The 22,030-nt window shown below is 40.9% G+C and overlaps 2 protein-coding genes across 6 annotated transcripts; one reads left to right on the top strand and one right to left on the bottom strand.

The window, feature by feature from the left end:
- Positions 1–503: 503 nt before the first annotated feature.
- Positions 504–2,685, bottom strand: rangrf (RAN guanine nucleotide release factor). The gene is made up of 2 exons (XM_028028966.1): positions 2,315–2,685; positions 504–2,205 (listed from the first exon to the last, which is right to left on the bottom strand). The coding sequence occupies exons 1-2, from the start codon at positions 2,343–2,345 to the stop codon at positions 1,598–1,600; spliced, it is 639 nt and encodes a 212-aa protein (XP_027884767.1). The 5' UTR covers positions 2,346–2,685; the 3' UTR covers positions 504–1,597.
- A 476-nt stretch (positions 2,686–3,161) lies between these two features.
- vamp4 (vesicle-associated membrane protein 4) lies at positions 3,162–21,972 on the top strand. Of its 5 annotated transcripts, none has more exons than XM_028028969.1 (9): positions 3,163–3,386; positions 6,308–6,423; positions 7,667–7,768; positions 9,159–9,205; positions 10,055–10,105; positions 11,370–11,470; positions 14,688–14,767; positions 15,299–15,350; positions 15,446–21,972. In XM_028028969.1, the coding sequence occupies exons 2-9, from the start codon at positions 6,421–6,423 to the stop codon at positions 15,472–15,474; spliced, it is 465 nt and encodes a 154-aa protein (XP_027884770.1). In that variant the 5' UTR covers positions 3,163–3,386; positions 6,308–6,420; the 3' UTR covers positions 15,475–21,972. The 5 variants fall into 5 exon arrangements, with proteins under 5 accessions (XP_027884772.1, XP_027884770.1, XP_027884768.1 ...); XM_028028967.1 differs by having other exon boundaries at positions 3,163–3,393; XM_028028971.1 differs by lacking the exon at positions 6,308–6,423 and having other exon boundaries at positions 3,162–3,386.
- Positions 21,973–22,030: the final 58 nt, after the last annotated feature.

Raw genomic sequence — 22,030 nt, 5'->3', positions numbered from 1 at the left:
TCACACATGCAGATTCTGATGCAGCAGAATTCAGAAAGCATAAGCCAAGATTTAATACCACAAACACATCTGTAGCTGCACCTACGGCTGTATCCTCCACCTCAAGTCTTTTGTAGGCGTAAACAGGACTGCTCACGTTTTTAGCTCCATCTTTCCATCAACTCTGAGCTTCCTCGTCTTTGCTGAAGAAAAACATTGTGCTAGCATGACGCTATGGGCATTGTAAGCAGGGGGTGGGGGAGATGATATGGACTTAAAGTTTTATCATAATATTCAAGGTTCTATTGTGATAATAACAAAAGTGATGATTAGAACTATTTAGGACATTTTTTTTAGGTATGGTACAGTAATCATAGCCCCACAAACACAACTGCAGCTCTTGAAAAACATACCGATTTGTAAAAAAAAAAAGACTTCTTTAGGAGCCACATAAAGAATTGTGATTTGTATCACTAATCTGCACTCAGCAGCTGCATTTAATCATATTTTCAAGTTTGCTGATATTTATTCAAAAATACTTTATTGATCCCATTGAACAAACAGTGGAGAAAACAGTAAACCTAACAATCCTGACAATATGGGTAGTTGTTTTTTTTTCTTCTAAACATTAACTGGAATTTATTGTGACAATAAACTAGAATTATAAATGATCAAATAAAAATCCAGTGTTAGTGTTTCTACATTTACATAATTTGGGATATTGATCAAAAATTGTCTTTTGATCTTATCTAACCAAAACACCTTCCATCGTGTTTCTTTTTTTTTTCTTTTTGGACAACTGTGGGTCTTTAGGATTTCAGTGTTCTTGAACTTTTTATGTTTTTAGATATTTTAAAGAATTCTTCGTAAGATGTCCAAAATTTGGAATGAAGAACTTAACTTGGCTTTAAACTTTGCCACAACTTTCTCCCATAACTGTCTGAAGTTGCTTGATCTTCGTGATGTTGCTTGTTCTCTAGCAAACCTCTCAGGCCTTCACAGAAGAACTGGAGTTATTCTAGTAAGGATAATTTACATACGCTACTTCTGAAGTCAATTAGTGGCACTGGGTTCTGTTTACGGGGATCGAAATAGAAATGAAGATGAACATATAATTTCCCTTTCACTCAACAATTATGCACTAACGTGAGGTGGTGTGTTGCATAAGATTCTAGGAAACAAACTGAAGTTTGTGGTTTACAAAATCTCAACAAACTGATGCTTTTGCAACTGTAGCTGGCATGCTACAGCGGGACAAACTCAGTGCTTTTTTTAAGCGTCTTATTCTTTTTAATTCTGAACTTCCATCATGCTTATTCAGATGTATAAAGTATATAAATTATACAAGCATGTCGTTTTTAATACTCAATAGGATGGATATTAAAGGGGACGTTTGCGTGCCAGTCATTCATAGGTCAGAGTTACATGAAACATCATTTATAACAAAAGCTATGACCACATGACAAGAAGTTTGATTATAATTTAATTTGCCTGCCAGAAAAAAAGGAGACCGTATTTCACCTATAATCTCTGGTTCTTAAAATCATGTCTTTTCTATAACGTGTGTGAGAGAAAAACAATAAATAGTCCCAGTCTGGTGGTGCAAGAAGTGAAAGTCCTAGCCAAACAGGCCAGGGTCGTGCAAAGTCAGAGACAGTAAAGTGCGCCGGAAGTCGTCCACGGTCCACGGCTCTCTGTGTGTCAGCGCTGCAGAGGCGCTGCTGCTGTCGGGGCTGATGCTCTGCGGGTCGTTGAAGGTTATCAGGATATCTGTGGAGAACTGCGGCAGGCGGAGCAGACCCAAGTGGATGCTCACCGTGTTCCTGGCCTCTTCGTTGAACTTGGACACACACTGTGTCCCCTTCAGCATCCAGGCGCTGCTGCACTCCGACAGGGACACCTCGGCTTTGGGTAGGGCCGCAACATTACTCACGTCGAAGGCTCCTGGCTCCTGAGCTTTGTTGCTGCCCGCGATGTCCTCAAAGTGGTACCTGGCTGCGTCCTGGTCGGCCACCTGGCCCTGGTACTCCAGCAGCTCCACGATCAGGCTCTGGTCGGTGTGGGGGTGGGCGAACACCTCCTGGTTGTCCGGGATCTCCCTCAGCTCGCTAATGTCGGTGACGTTGTAGGGGATGACCGCCGACAGAGCTCCGCCAAATAGAGGGCGAAGCTGAGGAGAGCCCACTCCTGCTGCGGTCTGCATCTCACTTTTAGGGATAAAGACAGCTGCCGAGGAAGAGAAACGTCAGCTAACACGTAGAGTATTACGGACTAACTACAGGCACACAAACACTACATGTTTAAAGGATTAGAACCGAAATACACATTGACTTACATGCGGCGTAGTCGTGCAAAAATATCCACATGCACTCTGGTTCAACCTTTGCGCTGCTTCGTGTTTTGGTTCCTATGTGTTCAACAGGCGTTCTGCTGCCCCCTAAAGGCGAGGAGGACGTGGAGCGCCAAACGTGCTGATAAAAATCTGACAAACTGAGCAACAGTAGACAGATTGAAACTAAGAAGTCTGGAAGGAAAGCAATATAAAACCTGTATTTTATCAAAGGCTTTCTGAGATTTCATGTAGTGAAATACTTTTGAACTTTTCCTGAGGCTTAAGATAGTGACCTAAACATCACCAACCAGACGCCACAAGCAGTTATCTGGGCCTAGATTTGAAACTGCATTAATATGTCTATTTTTCTACACAATTTCCCACAAATACCAATGTCCCATAAAATAAAAAGTGTCTACACTTTTTTCTTTTTTTTCTGCAAAGGTTTTGAGTTTTTCTTCATTTTAAAACCTAAAAGTACGAATAAAATGGGGGGTAACAGCAATATATTTCTTATGGTAGATATTTATCAGAAATTATTGCTTTGGAGGAAGATGACCTAAAAAAAAATCGGTTTATACTTTTACAATTATATATGAGCAAAATTTTGTAATTTATGAAAACTTTTGATTTAATAGACTCCATCAGTATCTTTTTGAGAACGATGTTCTCAAAACGATGTTCTGTTTATTTTACTCCACTCAGTCACCACCACCAATAACCAATAAATCATCAACACATTGTTGGGTAGAACCGGAACATATAAAAGCATATGAAATAACACTGAAAGAAGAGGCGGAAATAATCGCGCAACCCTCAAAAATCGGTGGCGATCTCTCTCCTCATCCAGCTGTTTGCGACTTCCTGCCAGCCTGTGGTCAGCTGATTCAGACCGAGGAAAGAGGCCGGAGGTTCAGCTCTAACATCCACAATGATTACGGTGTCCCATCGTTCAGGACAGCCTGTAAAATGAACCGGAGCGATCTATAAGGCTTCTAAAAGTGTGACATCTCTGGACTGGCAACAGAGCTCTGTGTGGAGGAGTTTATTCAGCGGATCTCCGGACGAACAGCAGGTAGCTGGTGACGTTGGCATCCTTAGCCTAACCTAGCTTACTTTAGCTTAGCCTAGCCTAGCCTAGAAGCGGCCTGTTTTACATGGGTTTATTATATTGTAATTACTCTGTGGGGTTTTGCAGTTGACTAGTTCTTACGGTAGTTTCTGCTTTAAACGTCTATAATAAGTTACGTGTGTTGTAGAAAACGAGACTCGAGTGAGGTTGTTTTTTTCAGGGTAATATAAACAAAGCTTAATGAAAAGCTAAAGTTGAAATGGGTGTGATGTGACATAAATCAGTGTTTCTGGATACGCGCAGGTTAAAAATAAGCATCTTGCTGTACTATCTGCTTTTAATAGGGTGTGTTTTGGGCTCTCCCCGCGTCCTACCACCCAAACTTCACAAGAAGACACAACTGGCTATAACAGCTTCACAATGAAGATTTGTGCAGATTGTGCCGTTAAAATAATAGTTGATAGACACGAGCAACGACATAGAAAGTAGGTAAAAAAAAAAAGGAAATGGCAATTGTTGTTTGAATATAGGGTCACTCCTGCACCAGATTATTTAATCTTTTAAAGAAAACGCTGTTTGGATTTGACATTAAGAAGCAACAACAAACTTTTACCTCGTTTTTAAAAATATATATATATATATATAAATTGTTGTGTGCTGAAAACATCTATAAATAACATCAAAATAAAGCAATTAAAATTTTTCCGTTCATTTAAGTCGGAGCTGCACACGACATCATGTCTGCCATCAAAGTCTGCGGTATCTCAGCCACAAAAGAGTGCATGGAAAGAATATTCAGTAGTACATGCGGGACATCGAAACTTCCTGCTTTCCAATAATGTATTTGTCCACATGGATGGACTTTTACTGTCCTTTACGCCCTCACTTGATATTGAGGAGAGATAACCTCAGTCTCAGAGAGATGGTGAAAACATCCAGTTGAATGAAAAGGGAGTTATGATGAAGAATATTGTTTACAAGGGTAAACAATATTCTTCACATTCACATCAGAACGTGATGTTTCCATGATATTGAGTAGCTCTGCTCTTTCACATGTTCCTACAAGAATGGAAAATGTTTGTAGGAATTTATTTATATATTTTTTTTAGGAATATTGTAAATTTGAAAGTGTATTTTCAATACACCGATTTAACTATTAAAGCAATAAATACATTGTTGTATAAAAGCTCAAATTGAGCTTTTATTATTTATGTCTTTGTCAATACTAGTGATGCACCTATACGAACATTTAGGCCAATATCGACATCATGGCTGATATTTGATATTTCCCAATGTTATTTATATTGTATATGTTTCTGTACTCTTTTTTCCACCATGAAAAATGACCACACTGCTGACATTACATCTTTACTTCAGTTAAACATCCTACAGTCCTTTACTGCATCACTATCACTGTGACATGACCAAATGTCCGCCCATCTAGAAACATATACACAAATGTCAACAAGATGGAAATAAACAGTGGTCATTAACATCGGCCCAGCTGTACTTATTGAACAGCTACCAGTATGTTGAAAATGACTAACTTTGATCTTAATGCCCATATGTTAGCATTGCTAATCAATATTACTCAAAAATTTTAAATGAGAATGAACTCAAACAGAAGACAATGTCTTTCTATTACGACATTTATTTACAAAATAACAGAGACTAGCATTTCCATGCATCTTGCAAGTGCTTTGTGTTCATGTACACCGTGTGAGGAATTTCTGAGTTTATTCGTTTCACTTTAATGCACTTTAGATATCAACATCTACACAATTACATGTGAAAGAGGCTGCACATTAACACACACATGCATCCAAACCAAGAGTGTCCAACTCCAGTTCTCAAGAGTCCTGCATGTTTTTATGCTTGGAAGTCAGGCCTGTGCAGAGCTTGGCAGCCTGCGTCGCAGGGAATTCATCCATTTATTCAGTCGTGTTGAAGCAGCGTGTTGGCTTTTGAGGACTGGAGATGGGAACCCCTCGTCTAAATGTTTCCATAAATACTTATTCAGTTCAACTTCGAGTCAGAAATACTTCATTAATTAATTCTCAAGGGAAATTACATTGATGAAGCTGAATAATAATTCAGGGGAAAGTGCAGCAGGCTGACAGGACTTTTAGAAAATGCATTCTTCCCAATGTTCTCACTTAATTTGTTTTAGATACAAATCTCAGTTTCCATATACGTATATATATTTGACATTCTTTATCTTTCAATTGCCAGATGAAGCTTTAATATTTTAGTCATCCTTTTTGGGGATTTTAAGCTTCTAGCCAAGAGGCCTCACGTTAACACACACTCATTTGAAAATGAAAAGGCAATGGAAGAGCTATTTTTAAAATTATTTTTAATTAATTTAAGAGAGTTAAATTTAAAAAAATAATAATTTCAAAGTTCCAAATCTGTCCTGATTTGAGAAATCTGAGCCTCAGTGATTTTGAAGTGACGTAATTTTGTTCAGAGTTGTGAAACAGAGCTTCACTACACTGCTCAAACGTCAACCCCTCCATCAAGTTATTTTGTATTTTATGGATCATACAGAGAAAATAATCTGTCTGTTGCATGAGTGTTAATGACTTCAAATGAAATGTCCAGAACTGGGAAATAAAGGTAAAAAAAAATGTCATTTTGAAATGAAAGATGTGTAGAAACTCTGTTCTCTCTTTCCATTTAATTAAGACTATTATCTATAAACCCCCTCATAATTATTACTACTTTACAAGCCTAATTATTAAGCAATTCTTGTCAAAGTTTAGCTAAAAAATCTGTGTGCTTTGATGTGAATTCTGCAGTGTTTTTCATTGGTAGAGGCTTTCAAAGAATTTAGTTGAATTAGTGCATTTGTCTCTGTAAATCGTCCCGTTAGCTCAGTCTGCAGTCTCCTGTTTCTCTCTGTGTTTCTTCACTTTCTTCAGATCTGTCCCCTGCTTCTCCTCCCCTCTGCTCTCTTGGCTGGGGAAAGGCTGTTTTTTTCCAAACGCAACGCCAGAAGCGGACGTTAAGAAAGTATCAGACTTAACCGGAATCAATGGTACAAGTCTTACTGTCGCAGTGAGAAATGGGGTGGTGTGTGTATGCGTGTGTGTGTGTGTGTGTATGTGTGTGTGAATGCTTCCCCGCCCCTCGGATGATTGCTCGTTGTTCTTGGGTCACATGTTTTTTAGCTCAGTGTCACAGAGGGATTTTATTGAGTTGTGTTTGTGTGTTCTCCCTCCCTCCCTCCCTCTTTGGAAGACATAGCACCCAAACTAAGATTCAAGGATGTGTTTTTGGAAGGACAGCGTGTTTCCCAGATCCGCTTCGTAGAATTTGTTTTTGGCCCAGTGGCATCCAGAGCAGTGATGACATTTCCTTTTTTTAGTAACCAGTCAATCTTAGTTTTAAATCTGTCAGAAATGTAAAAATTAAAAATAATTTAAAAGCTGTACAAATTCATACAAATTCTGAGAATATCAGCGAAAAGATAACATATTTCAGTTGATATACTATACTTATGTAATACATAATATAGTGACTCATTACTTGAAAGGTTAGGCTGGATGATATGGCTGAAAAACGAATCAAAAACATAAGCGTTTAATATTGATTAGTTTTTTGTTTTTAATATTAGATATACTATCAAACTGGTGCCACGACCTTTCCTGTTTGTTGTTTTTTTTATTTTTAAGCAGCTATGTGGCGCGGTGGCAAAACCTGAAACTGCTAATGCGCCAGGTGCTCAACAGGCTGTTGCTAGGTAACCAAAGAGTGAGCGAGTGAGTTAGTTAGTTGATGCCACTCACCTTTCGAAGTTGGCCGTGAGAGGTTGCCAGCTAAAGTCATTCCTATGCCGGGTTATCTATTGATGTTGATCAAGCATCTATCATTATGTATATTGTTATTGATTTATTGTCCAGTCCTAAGGGAAGGCTTTGTTTTTGTTTAATTTGATAATTAAGCCATAATATGACATAAGACAAAGAAAAAATAATTTAATACTGAAATATCACGTTTTGGAATACATTTTATTGAAAAGCTTTTAGCATATATAAAAGAAAAACCTCTCAGAGAGGTGTTCAGGATATCCTGGTTCTGCCTTTTTTTTTTAAATTATCTAATTTCTTGAGATGCCCCTTTGAATAATTGACTTCATAAGTCAATCTTTATATTTTAGATGGATCAATTGGCAGCGTTGGCAGCTAACTCGTTTTCTCTTGTTGGAGGATGGAAAACATCAAAACCGTCCTCTCCCTCTTTTCTGTTCAAACTGGTGATCTTCTCCTCCTGTCCTACAGAGGGAGCCAGAACGGGAGGAGCAGCCCGAAGACAACATGCCCCCCAAGTTTAAGCGACACCTCAACGACGACGAGGTCACCGGATCCGTCCGCAGCGAGAGGGTGAGGTCCAGACGCGGTGGAAAAAATCACGCGTTTTGGGGTTCTGGTTTGTCAGGAGGGCTCGAGTAAACAAGGAGCGACAGACGCAAACATACATGATGATGGAAGAGAGAGATGGAATAAATAGAAATCACGGTTTGGATTAAACAGCAAACAAACAATAAAAATATTGGCGACACAGTGGAGTCTCCAGAAAGTCTCGCGGCCAAATATCTGCTCCTCATCAGGCTGCCCATCCTGTCCCACCTCCTCTTCCTCACCCATCCCTTCTTCTTTTGTGTTGTTTTTAACTCGGATCAAAGCCACGATTACTGTCGGGGGACCTTGCGGGTGGGACGCTTGCGTAACATTCTCCTCTCCTTCTAGTTTTCTGCTTCTGATAATTACTACCAGTTCTCCTCGCATCTCCGGTACCGGGAGGGAGGTCGCGCAGAAGGAGAGCATTAGCCCTCGCACTCATGAAGAGCCTTATGTTCACGTGGCCGCCATCTTTTCAGATTTCTTGCAGATGACCTGCAAAGGAAATGAAGCGTGTGTAGAACGTGTATTAAGGTATGCGGGTCCTTCCTCGTCTCTCTGCTCTTTGTAGCGTTGAAGTGCTCGGAAGACGATGGTAATGGCTGCAGCTTCTATAACTGGAATGTTATTAGTTAAACTACTCACAAAAGAAACTCCGTCTAAGCAGAGCTGAGTTTTGTTTTTCTTCATCCGTCCGCTCCTATGAGTATTTAATGCAGCTTTTTGGGGGTTTTTTTCCCCCACTGAATAGGATTTTACACAAAAGCACTGTGTGCCCAGATTAAAGCAATCAGAGGTTTTGGGCCAAGATTGTGCCTTAGAAAAATAATCAACTTTAAGATCTCATAATTGTTGTATTGTTCTTACTTTGACTTTGACTTCCCAGCGTATTGATTGTTTTTGCTCGGAGTTAGACGACGTTCAGGGGATCGAGCTTTGGCACGCACAGCTGCACAGACGACATCCAGTCATCACAGATTGATCTCACTATTGGCGTTGCCGTCAGAGAGCAAAAGGAAAAAGGCTCCTATCGATCGCTTATTTCGGCCGTATTGTAGGGAAATGTTTCTATTTCTGCATCAGCAGCATCACCACTAGGCGCCTCGGATGAACCACACCCTGTCATCCACCAAACAGACGAGATGCTGCGTGCGCGGTAGTGTCCCGAAACAAAATAATCCCCATAAACAGGTGTTAATCTATTAAACTCTAAACTGAATTTATTCATGTTAATAAGAAAAGAAAAATAAACATTGAAATAGTGTTTTGGAGGGGGGAAAAAGCCATTTCTTTTATCAGTGTTCTCAACTCCAAGGATGCCTCATCTTGATCTTATCTTTGTCTGAGCTGCAATATTTTCTTTTTTCGACAGAGGAATCTGCTGGAGGAAGACTCTGATGAAGAGGAAGACTTTTTTCTGTGAGTTTGTGTTGGAATATATGGTTTTTTTGTTGTTGTTTTTTTGTAGCCATCTACCAGTTCCTGGCATAAACCTAACTGGATATTTGTTCAGTTTTCACCACAAAAATTGTAGAACTCATTTAAATTGTTTTCTTTTCTGTGAAGAGTTCCACTTTTAAGCAACAGCCTGAGAATGTTCAACAGAGTTGAGATCAGGGCCTTCTTCAGATATGAACCGTTATCCTGTTTCATCTGTTCCAAAACCAGTTTGGAGTAGTTTTCCAGTTGGAACTCGCAGCTATGCGTCCCAAGTTTCACTCATGCAATCCAAACTGGGACAAACAAAACAAAACAAAAAACTACCAAAAGTTAGGCCTGTTGCAAACTTGAAGATGCTGCGAGACGCTTTACCACTGATGTGGTGCATTTCTGTGGAGATGTAGGTCTTAAATTCCATTTGTAAGGGGTTTTAAAAAGCAGTAAATTTGAGTTGGTGGAACCTGCAGAAACCCTGAGCACATGTACATTAAACAATTGGACAAATTAAAGAACGGAGGGCTATCTGAAATGTTTTATTCTGTGTAAATAAGAAGAGAAGTGTGTGTTCCACCAGGACAGCAGGGAGATCCGACCCACTGAACCCCACTGAAAATTAGTGGTTTGTCTCATTTTAGTTTGATTTTTTTAACCAAATATTAGTAGGGGTGTATTTTTATGTTTGACCATGTGTGAACTGGAGGAAATCCACAATAGCTAAGTTCTTGTGCACCTCAGTTCTTAATCTTAGAACGCAGTTTAGATTTCCTGAGTGGCCCAACTCAAACATTACCTGGTAACTTTAACTTCCTTAATATATTTTTTTTCCAGGAGAGGTCCAACCGGACCCAGATTTGGACCTCAGAATGACAAAATGAAGCAGTAAGTACGGATTCCTCATCGCAGCTAAAAACAGGATATGCATGTGTTTTTGAAATCCTTGAAAATGATTAGATTTCATTTAGGTGTCATCAAGATTTGGGAAGTGCTTGGTATCTCTACAAAGTCCTTGAAAGTGCTTGATAATGCTTGTTGTTAACGGCTGAAAACAAGTACTGTATTTGAAGGATAATAAAAGGACACATACATTTTTTTTTTCTCAGGGTGTGAAGTTAAATCACACCAAACATCTCTTGTTTTAGGCCAGTTGGAATTGCCAAAATTATTTCTATTTGAAAAATGTCAAAAAATGTAGCAAGAACATTTCTTTATAGATTTTTTTTGTTGTAGTTTTCTTGGACCCAGTCACGTGTGTAAAAGAGACACATTTCAAATCTTGTCTCGGCTGTAGAATGTGGAATACTGTCACAAGATATTATTAATAACAGTATTAAATGAAGCCATATAACAGTGAATTGAAACTATCTTTTTTTTTTCTTTAGTTCATTTGTACTGATATTATCTCCAGACGCTGGTGGTGCTGGAAAAGTTTGAAAAGCTGCCTTGAAAGCACTTGAAAACGCTTGGATTTTACTGTGGGAAAAGTGTACGAACCCCGTAAAACACCGGGGGCCGGGGCAGAGGCCCCACACTTTTTGAAGCTGCCGTTATGTAACCGTGGCTCCGACGTGTTTACCAGAAGTGGCTGGTTGTTGTGCAAGAGAATTTATCGCGCAGGCTCTGTTTCGATCTTTGCCAGCGCCTCGCAGACAGCCGGAGAACAGAGGAGGTCATTGTTGAGACCGTCTGGCACGCAAAGCTGTTTCTTCATGCTCGCTCCATACCTTGCAGTCTGTCACAGTCGTGCCCACGTGAAATTAGACGCCGTCATTACTGAGGGCAGGAATGTCCTGTGTAAGAAGTTCAGGCTTTCAATGCGTCCGCTCGTCTGAACCCGGGCCGTTAGATTCCTCAGGTGTTTGCGACGGCGGCCTGTTTTCTTATGCCACCCCTCCCGCCCCCGTCCAATTCCTGACTGGAGTCTTTTATGCATCTGCTTTTGCATGACATCACATAAAAAGAAAATTATTTCAGTTTAATTTTATTTTGAATCCTCAAAATGTTAATACGGTAGATCAGGGGTAAGCAGAAGAGCTTGTGCTTCTTTTTCAACAAGGCAATAACTCTAGATTTTTGCAACAAATATACTTTAAAAAAAAAAGAAAAAATTATTCCGTATGTGCCCTGCTTTAATTTGTGTCCTCAGTGTGCAGTCCCAGGTTGACGAGGTGATCGACGTGATGCAGGAGAACATCTCCAAGGTGATAGAGAGGGGCGAACACCTCGATGACCTGCAGGTCAAGTCCGGTGAGTCGCAATGTCACACCTTCTGTCACACTTCTTCTGGGTTTTGCGCGTGCGCGGGACGTTTGTGCTTTTCATCCACTCGAACCGACTCCACAGAGAGAGCATCAGTGTTGTTTTTACTAACATTTACTTTGCAATCAGAGCTCTCGGGCCCTGGGGGCGTACAACGGCGTCAAGGAAACACTCGAGTGGGACTGAGACTCTCCGCAATGTGCTTCCAATTTAAGAGAAAAACACAATTAATATAATTAGGGTTATTCGTTTCTAAAGGGAAAAAAATCCTCAAATTACCAGGCAGTAGTTGAAGTTACAGCTACTGCAAAAGATGCCGGATTTTAGAGCATTATCCGCCTGACTTAGGATTCGTCATGCTGGGCCGAGTCCCGTTTTGTCCTTGGGACCACCTTGACTTCTCTGTGCAGAATGAACAAAACAATGCCTCGGACATAGAGAGTTAAATAGGTGCCGCAGTTAAAATTAGACAGTACGCTGTCCAGATCTAAACCTAAACATCATTACCAATCATTTATTAATGTTAAGGTTTAGATCTAATAACTCGTAAGTCTATTTGTCTCTGAGCGAATTCTCTAGTGAGTGCAGAAGAGCAGATTGAATGCTTGAACAAAGGAAGTTCTCCTTGAAATCATTCTTTTCTCAACTATGATTACTACAAATCTACTCTTTGCTTTTTTCCCTTAAGAGCATCCAACTGCATTATCTGGTTGCAGATTATCGTTATCACTGCAGAGCTTGCTCAGGATTGGCACTTTTAAACAACGTCCGGGCATAAAGAAACCATTTTTGTCCAAGAAAGACTGAGATTCTGTAGAAAGAACCAGGATTTGATTGGATGGGGGTAAAATCAATTTTCTGTGGGACGGGGGAAGGGCAGCATCTGTTCAGGAAATGTGGAAAATTAGAAACTGTCTGCAGATGAAGAGGTGAATGATCACGACACTATTCGGTGTCGTGATGGATTTAATGAGAGTGGGAGCGCCTCCCCTTCAACGGGAACCGGCTCGCTCACACATCCAGTAAAAATCTGACGATGGAGGACGTTTGTTTTTATGCGTAAGGGAACAGCATGTAACGAAGCAAAAAAGTCATAAATGGTACGGAGATCACAACATGGACGCTTTTGGGGTGAGGCCAGGAAACTCTTCACATCTTCATCATATTAAGAACTTGTGGCCACACCACCAAAAGAAAAAAGAAAAACCAAATCTGTAAATATTGACAGAAATGATTTTTAATGAAAACCTTTTAAAGTACTCAAAAAACTATTATAGGACTTCAGTATACAGTAAGAACATATGACAAAAAGATATAAGAACACTGAGGCAGTATTTCTGTGAGTGACAAAACATTTGAGTACAATTTCTCTCAAGTTTTCTTTTTTTTTTGTATTTTCTGATCCTTTGCTTTAGTTTAACTAGATCCAGGTAGCCATATTTGCATGTCCTCATTTTCCTATATAAATAGACTGATTAGATATTGGCTGAAATACACCAACAAATATGTTTTTGTAAATTTTTTTTCCAATAAGTATTATTGAGTGAGAATCCACTTAAAAAAAACTGTTTGTACAGAAAGTCAGAACAGGTCCATTCAGTTGGAGGCAATTCAAGTCGTCACAAGGTAAAGTGTGATGCATTTGTGAGGTGTCTGCACTAGAATCCGGTCCAACAGTAACAGAAAACATTATTTTATGACCATTAATGATAGTTTAATGGTCCTCAGGACTAAATTTGCTAATATCTGCTAAGCATAAGTGTGGAGCTCTTGAGAGTTGGGAGATCATCTGGCTTTAGGGAAGGGTCAATCTGTGTGTCATCAGCGTAGAAGTGGTAAAAAACACGAGAGGCACAGAGAGAAAAGGAAGAAACAGGTCCAACTACTAACCCGAGGCACACCGCAGCACAGGGTTGCGAGGGAAAAGTCCGAATCACTGTTTATCTTCAGTGAAGCGAAGACAAACAGTGAAGCGGTATGAGATGATCAAGAGCATCAGAACTAAAATAGATGCGTCTTTTCAGCTTTCTACCTAAATACTCTGCAGCTTTACACATCATATTGAACTTGTAAATGAGCAGCAGAACAGGTGTGTGTTATGAAGTGAATGGGATTTCTTTCAAATAGTTGTTCCTTTCTGATTGAGTGACTTAATCAGATCGTGAAGGAGCCCCTGTAAATATTTTCATATAGTCTCGAATAGAAAACAATTGATTATACATTACAGCTAGATTAAACAGCAAAACCATTTTCCATGGTTGATTAAAGACACTTCCCTTGTAGTGAGTAGATGTCTCTGTGTAAATACGCGCTGTTCGCTTTATGTTCAGGTTCTGAGTGATTTCCCAGCTGTCCATCTGAAAACTCTGAACGACTCTAGCTCTCTCTGCTGTGTTGTCTTCCCTCCGTTACGTAACATTTACGCGCTAGCCAGGCTCCAAACAAAGAGACCGCCGCTGTTTCACCTCGCTGATGAAGACACGATGCTGAAATCCACGTGTTTGTGTTTCCTGTCTCGTGCATCGTCAACACACTCACACACACAGATGCTACACAGGCGCTCCGCTCTCTCATGTTGACCCGCCTGCCACAACAATGATGCACATCTGGAGGACATTCTTGTCTGCTTGTTTATGCGACGCGTTTGTGACTTATGGCCCGTCTCGACCGCGCGTCTCATCCTTAACGCGTGAACGACGCGGCGCTCCGGCTGACACCTCGCGCGGGCAGGTGACCCCTCGTCAAATTCCTCGGGATTAACGAGCGTCTTCCCAGAAGCCCCTGTGTGGGCGCGCCGCTTTGTAGTAGGGACGGGTCGTAAACAGGCACACGGAGATGGAAACAGCAGACGCAAAAAGAGAGAGAGAGAGGGTGAGCAGCGCCGCACGCTAGGGAGCCGGACACTTCCTGTTAACATTCAGAGACACCACGTTAACAACGATATCGCAGAAACAGACCGCAGCGCGGGGGCGAGCTGGCGGCGGGGAGATGTTACGACAAGGAAGCTGGAGGAAATGTTGCTATTTTGGAAATGTATGAGCCCGTGCCAAAAGAGTTGTCGCATCTACCCAGGGCAGTAAAGCCAGTGTATCCAACGCCTTAAGTGAAACCTGTTTGTTTTTTCGGTGACTGACTTGTCCTTTTTGTTCTGTCGTCTCTCATTGTGTGCTCCCTGGCTCTGCGCTGCGGTCGCATCGTGGTGCAGAGAGCTTGTCGGACCATGCGTCTGCATTCAGCAGCCGAGCCAAACAGCTGCACAGGAGGATGTGGTGGAGAGACATGAAGGTGGGGTATCTGTCTTGTTTTCAGACTATCTGCATACAAACATTTAAAAAAATGTCCCTGATTTTTACCCAAGTCATGTAGTGTACCCACCAAGCATGTGGAAGAATGTGCTCTAGCCCCATCAAAAAGGAACTTTCTCTGGACTACAAGCACCAATTGTAGTTTTCTGGCTGATCACTGATCTTTAAAAAAACCTGACCTGCTGATATCGATTTTTGTGTGTGTGTGTTAAATAAAGCCAGAAAGGAAGGAGGGTTGTAAGAGGAGGGTTGCACCTCCTCTTACAACTGTGTGGTGAAAAACTAACACTGAACTCACTATGGTGGGCCATGGCGGCGGCAGCATCATGAGTGATTTTGCGTCTCTAAAAGTATTGAATAAAGGGTCAAAACTGTAAACCATGCATCACTTTCCAGTTATTATATAACGCTCTGCGTTGGCCTTAATAATCTGAGGACTTCTGCAAGGCTCTATGTCTGTTGGCTTTTGTCCACGTTTTGTTTTGAGACAAATGTTTTATTTCCCCAACAGATGAAGATGATTATTGCACTGGTAGTCGTCGCTCTTCTGCTGATCATCATCAGTGAGCATTTGAATGTCTTATAAACTTCGGCAGAGTTGAAATCTACAAACACGTAGTTATGTCCTTTAATGTTACGCCTCTCTTCTGTTTTCCAGTTCCAGTAATCCTTCGATATCGTAAGTGACCGATGAGGATGAGGTGGACCGTTCCTCCTCATCCCCCCCACCCCCCGCTCCCGGCCCACCTGCAGCTTCTCAACTGTCCAAACCATCTTCAGAGTTCTCCTCTTCACCCTCAGTTCAGATCTTACAATCACATCCTGATCCGAGATCAGTTCTGCTCGATGAAGTTAAGGGAAAGCAAAAACATTGACTTATGTTTTGGCCCTGTTGTCCGTGTAAAGGGAACGCTTCGTGCCACGACACATATCACAGGCGCTGGGGGTTTTGGGCCTTTGTCCTTCGTGTTGCATCTCAGATAAATTCTCCAGGACCGGGGGAATCCGACAGTCTGCGTTAGTTTATCTCCTGTGAATCTGCTGCAGCACCCTCGCATGAAGAGGCTGTAAACTCCGAGCAGATGAACCTCTGATGTCTTCCCACATGTGCATCTCAAACACCAACGGCAGAGACAGTTTTAAAGGGGACACCTAAGTAGTACAAAGCACATTTTTAAAATTCTCTCCCGCACGAAGCGAGAAGACATCTGAGTCTCATCTGAGGTTCTTTTTTTTTTTTTTTTTCATTTTAATGTGAAGAAAAGAACAATGGGAAACCAAAACAGCCACGTTCTGAATGTCTGTTCACCGTTCTGTGCTCTAAACCTCTTACTTCCTGCAGGACTGTGCTGATCTCTGGACTCCTTTGATCACAACTGTTCAGGTTTTCAATTTACTCCCAACTCTGCAACCGGTTCTGTTCGGTTTAAAGCTGCTTTTTGCTTACTTTCCCTTTTAAGTTGTTACTATTATTTCTGGTTTATGAAGTTCTGTATGAGCGCTGGTATTTGCTACTGAGGGGGACGGTTTATCTCTGCACTGTTATGACTGAGATGGAAGGTCTTATGTAATGTGAATGGAAACCATAGGTGTAGTTGTGATTGGTTAAAGTCTACATGGTAATTTGATTATTTTTGTGTATTTATTTTAGCTGTAAATATGGATTCTGTAACGATACTGTACAGTACTCTGTGGCATTGCATTGGAAGACTGTGATTCCTTTTGCTCTGGAATAAAGTGATATTAAAGGGCAATATGTCTGGTTTGTTCTGGTTTGAACGAGAATCAGCAGTAGGAAAAAGTGGATGAAGTAAAAAAACAAAACAAAAAACAGAAACAATCGTCATGCCATCCCTAAAGTTTTAAGCACAGGTTAAGTGTCCAATAGCTTACAGAGCTTGCAAAATTCCAGGACTTTTATCTTCTCATTTATCCGACTGTTGCTGGCTCGTGACTTTACTGGCATCGCCGAGTCCCCAGATGGCATTAAAGTTGAGGGGTCTGGAGCCCATGAAGCGTTATTGCTCTGACAGACCCTCGGCCTTTCTTCCTCCCAGTACCGCAGGCACAAACACTGAGCCAGAACTGCCCAACTCCACTGCAGGAACAGACATTAAACTGGCCCCGAGGGACAATTTGCTTTGCTGATATATGGCGGCTGGACGTTAGGGGTCACATCTGCCACTGATGCACACAACAGTGACGGTGGCTTTGTTTCCGCTCCGAAGTCGAAGCGGTAATTTAATCCGCTACGCACTGTTTGGATGTTGATTAAAGCAGGCATAGGTAAAGCTGTTCAGAGCCCCTCCCCCCTGGCTGCACCAGCACCTATAAATCAGTAACACTCCAGAAAGGTCATAGGTCAAAGAAACTCAAAGTAAGCAGACCTTCTTTCAGGTCTAAGGTTTTATGGACTGGCACATATTAAAGACCTTTTGATCCTTACCAATTCCTAAAGTTCAGTACGTTCAATGAGTGCTAAAATGGTAACTGAATTTATGATTCCAGAACTTGACAGGTTTTGTTTGTGCATACAATGCTAGCCACATTTATGGAAAGTTGTGGAAAAGATGTGTTAAAAGCCTTAAATCAATCTCAACTCATTGGACGGGGTGCTGCATGCAAGGCATCTCCCAGTCTGTCATGGTTAAAGGGGCATTATAACATAAAGTCGACATTTTTGAGCTTTGCACCGTGTTATAGAGTTGTTCCCTAATCAAAAACATTTCATACCTGTTAGTAAAATCTCCCTTGGCAACCATTCAGGTTTGTAAAACGCTTGGGGGAACCAAGTGGCACCTTCAATACGCAGCTCCTCCACAGACCTACAGTTTTCAGGGATTTCGACTCCCCGCACTCTGCTCCTCCAGACTAGCCAGCAGCAATTAGCCAACACCTGGTGAAGCTGCGCGTCTGCTGACCTCATTGTATGAGCTACTTCTATGTCCAGTGCTCCCCTGAATGTTTGTAAAGCCTCGATAGAGGAACGCTAGAGAAAGAAAGAAAGAGACAGAGGCCCAATATTAAGGCATGAAATTGCAAAATCAAATTTCTTTTAAGTCCTGTTGGACACATACAGCATTTTTATGACAACTGAAGGTGGCATAATTAATTCATCGTCCCTCAGGAGAAGACAGACATGCACCAGGAGAGCCTCTAAAAACCATAAGCCAGGATCTGAGCTCAGGAACTTCTTGCTGAATTCCTTTCTAATCAGCTCATTTGCATATCTTCCTGTCAACTCTTGGAAAGATTGTCAATTTTTGTTTGTTTGTTGACAATCATATAGTTTCCAAACTGATGGATAGCATCAATCACAGATGAAATTTTTCTTGTCTGCTTTGAGTTACCGCACGTGAAAGCTCATAAACTCCCCGAGCCATTGGCCACCAGCACATCTTTACTTACTCGGTGCATTTTACGAGCTACACATGACTGCTCCCTACCCTCCAAAGTCCTTTGGAAACAGTGAGTACTTACTTACTTTTTCCTTTCCCTTTTTTATAGATTTTTGCTTTTTTTTTTTTTTTTTTTTTTTTTAATTAAATAAAAACAACGTTTAAGATATAATGTGATATTGGTCATTTGAGGTGCCTCATTTTGAGAACCAATGATGGTCGGATTAATAGTGGCAACGCCGCATTTGTTATTGAAAGAGCTTGCCTTGGGCCAGTACCTGTGCAGTTTAGACAGATTTTACTACAACCCATAAATGAGACGGTCTTTTTTTCCTGTCTGCCTACACAAACACACCCACGCTGGCAGCAGAGGATGTTTTGATCCTTCGGCTGGATGACCTCAGATTCCGGGCATAGTGATGGTTATATGAGTCACATAAAAGTGAGTTAATTTAACGGGGGGAGGAGAGTGGACAATGTGCCAACCAGCCTGCCCAGACATTTTGACACTGATGAATAAGTCCCTGGTCTATTACATTTCACAGTTCAGGTCACAGAAAGGTTGTGATAAAAATATAAATATGCTTATTCTCATTATGATACTACAAAGCAGGGACAGTAGCAGTTTTGGCAGTACTTGGGCTTCATGTGTATTTTAGAAAATAAACAGAGCCTTGCACTGGAAAATAGTAATACTATGCTGACTAATAAAAGGTTTCAGAGACCAACACCTAACTCGATGACAGGGATTAATTTCAGATTCACTCAACAATATAGCAGAAACAAACAAAACAAAAACTCAACTTGTGTAATGGCAAAGATGTTTCTCTGTGTCAGACTGCTCTAGCAAGTACAACAACTTAGGATATTGACCAAATTAAGGCTAACAATCACTTTGTACGTTTATCAGAGTATGAGTCAATCTTTCAGAACTAAACAGCTGTGAATTATTAAAGGGATTATCCAAGACTTTTTATGAGAACGTGAAAAAGTTAATGTCTGTCTCTGCAGTAGATCTCTTGTCGTCTTCATACAGTATAACTCTAGTTTACCCGGGTTCTGGAGGCTAAAGCTAGCTGCTAGCTTCAGAGGAGCCTGGACCAGGGCGGACCATGGATTGGATCACTGCTCCAATCCATGTGGCATAGTTTATGTCAATACTGTTTCCAGAATCTTTAAACCTTTGTCACGTTTGGATTGGTCAGTTTGTTACACAGAAACAAACCGTGTGTCCATAAACACATCCATTAATGTGTTTATGTTCACATTAATGGACGTTGGAGGGTGTGCGCCACTAATAATCTTCCTGTCTGAAGCAAGAATTCAGAACAAGACATGTTTGAGTATCTACATGATAAGAGAAATAAGCCCTTTAAAAAATAAATAGGTTTCAATTAAATTGCTATATTATTTCACATTTTTTTTAAATGCTATACATATTGTTGGACAGTTTACTCTGACTTAAAAAGCCTTACATGCTTCTATCTAAGTTTTCTTTTTAAGTTGTTCTACGCAGGAAGATTGCTGGTTTTGCCCCCAACTTATAAGTAATGATCAACTTTTCTTTAAATACTCCCTCTCTCACAATACTTCAAAGGTTCACAGTGTTAGGTTCACAATAATGTTTTCCAATTTGAGGTATTTTAAGACAGCAGACGTCCACTTTGGTTTTGGTTCCTCTCTGGGCTGGCAGCTTCCGCCTCTGTGAACAACATGGATTTCTGCTTATCGTGGTCACCAAGAGAGCTATATACTGGAAGAAAGATATTAACTGCTTATAACCGTTTTACCAAACCTCCCTGTAAAATTTCAAAACAATTTCTGTGAAGCCTCTCAGACATGTAAGAAAGTACATCTAAAGTGAAACTGCTGCCATATTCTTTTTCATATACCTCTCTGCTTTTGTACGACAAAGGTAACTCTGTTCTGGAGCGCTTCACCAGCTCGGCTTCACGCGTCCAAAAATGAGAATAGCCACAAAAAAAAAGGACAATACATCCTAAAAGTAAATATATTCGTTATAGTGTAGACAAATGAATCCACAGTTCAACTCTGTGGGCTTATGTATGTCGAGTCTTGCTGTTTTTATCCATAGATAGACAATCTGCACGGCAAGTCATGTTGTCTAGACGTACGTTGTTATTATTTGGTGTGTGTATAAGGCATAGTGCCGCATCTATGATTTATAAAAGCAATTAAATGATTTGGTCCACCTGCATGATGATTTATTGAAACGAGTTGAGGCCCAGAGAAAGTGGCAGCCTTTCTATTGTTTTTGTTTGAACTTGTATTTTCTTTGGAGATAGGGCTAAATTACTCTAATTAATTACTGTATCATAACATCGACTTTTGCAATGTTTTCAAACTACTTTCTCCGTCCCATCATTTTCCCAAGAACATTCCCCCCCCCCCCTTGTTTTTTAGCTTTAGCTACTGTTGTTCCCATGTTACTACTGTTGACGCTGCCTTTCTCAGCTAGTAAACTAAAAGTTTTCATCCGGTTTCGGGCGTTCAGGCCCTTTGCGACCCAGAGATGCTTTGGACGTCACGGCCGGTCGGGTCAGCAGAGACGGATGGATGAGAAATTTATGCACATGAAAGAAAGGAGAAGTGAAAATGTGAAGGGCAAGAGGTGACGCAATGAGATACCGTGTTAAATTTTGGGTGACCGGAGAGGAAGCGAGCGTAAAAGAAAAAGAAGAAGAAGAAAAAAAAGAAGCTAATTTTAGTTGTTTTAAACGTGAGAGAGTATAAACGCATTGCAGAGACAGTGTGGAGTCTGAAGCACGGACTCACACTTCACACCTAAGAGTCTCAGCTCTGAGGGACACTGTGTGCTGGGGGGTCAGCGTCCTATCCGATCACTAATGCCCCCCATATGTAAGGAGACACCGGCTCCTCAGGAGGAAACTGTGTCCAACAGGGATCATGTCTCGCCACCATGTTGGACCCAAACCTTGCAGGGGTAGTTGAAGGAAGGTCCTGTTGAAAGGTTTTAAGTGTGATAACTGTCTTGCCGATGCTGATGATTATTTACTGTGGATGTGGAGGTTGGAGGTGGAGCCAGTCAACTTGACCACACATCATTTATGACGCACTACCTCCAAATTTATGCTTAAAAAAATCATCAGCTTTTTTTTTTTTTTGTCAATAACCATTTAACCAGCGTCTGCATGCACTGCTGAGACATTTTACGCTGGGAGCAGTCCAACTCCTGAGCTAGGTGTTCAGCCTCTGGGATCAAATAATCTGTTTTTATACCAAATAATGAAGCCAAAAGAGTAATTTACTACAACTGTTTGTAAACTTTTAACAAACCCTTTAAAAAAAAAGAAGTTTTCTTTAAATTCCTGAGAATTTGAACAGGAACTTTCTTTTTTTTATGCACGACACGTAAAAAAAGGACAGTTTTTCCAGATGAGATCTCCAAAATCCCAACTATTACAAAGCGTCAGATTTAACATCCTAATATCCCAAAACATCATTTTGCAAATTTAGCATCATTCAAAAAAAAATCCTGTGTTTTTGTCCTTTTCCCTACACCTTTTCCTTTCCCCCTCTGCCCCCCTCTCTTCCTTTCACCTCTCCTCTCCTCCCTGTTTTCCAGTTTCCCTCCTTGTGTCCCTTCCAGACTGTATAAATATCTGAGAGCAGATGGGAAGAGCTCAGTGTTGCAGAGCTGCTCATAGAAGAGAGAACAAGACAAGGGGAGAGGGCAAGACGACCTGATAAGAGAAAAAACCTCTGAGTTAAATCTGGAAATTGGCTTGGATAAAAAAAAAAAAAATCAATTTGCACAGGAACAGAAAGTTGGATTGTGGGAAAACAAACAAACAAAAAGACTT

The sequence above is a fragment of the Xiphophorus couchianus genome, chromosome 9 (genome assembly GCF_001444195.1).
Source record: "Xiphophorus couchianus chromosome 9, X_couchianus-1.0, whole genome shotgun sequence".
Taxonomy (NCBI): Eukaryota; Metazoa; Chordata; class Actinopteri; order Cyprinodontiformes; family Poeciliidae; genus Xiphophorus; species Xiphophorus couchianus.
The sequence above is the reverse complement of the archived record's forward strand: the minus strand, read 5'-3'. Positions and strand labels throughout refer to the sequence as shown.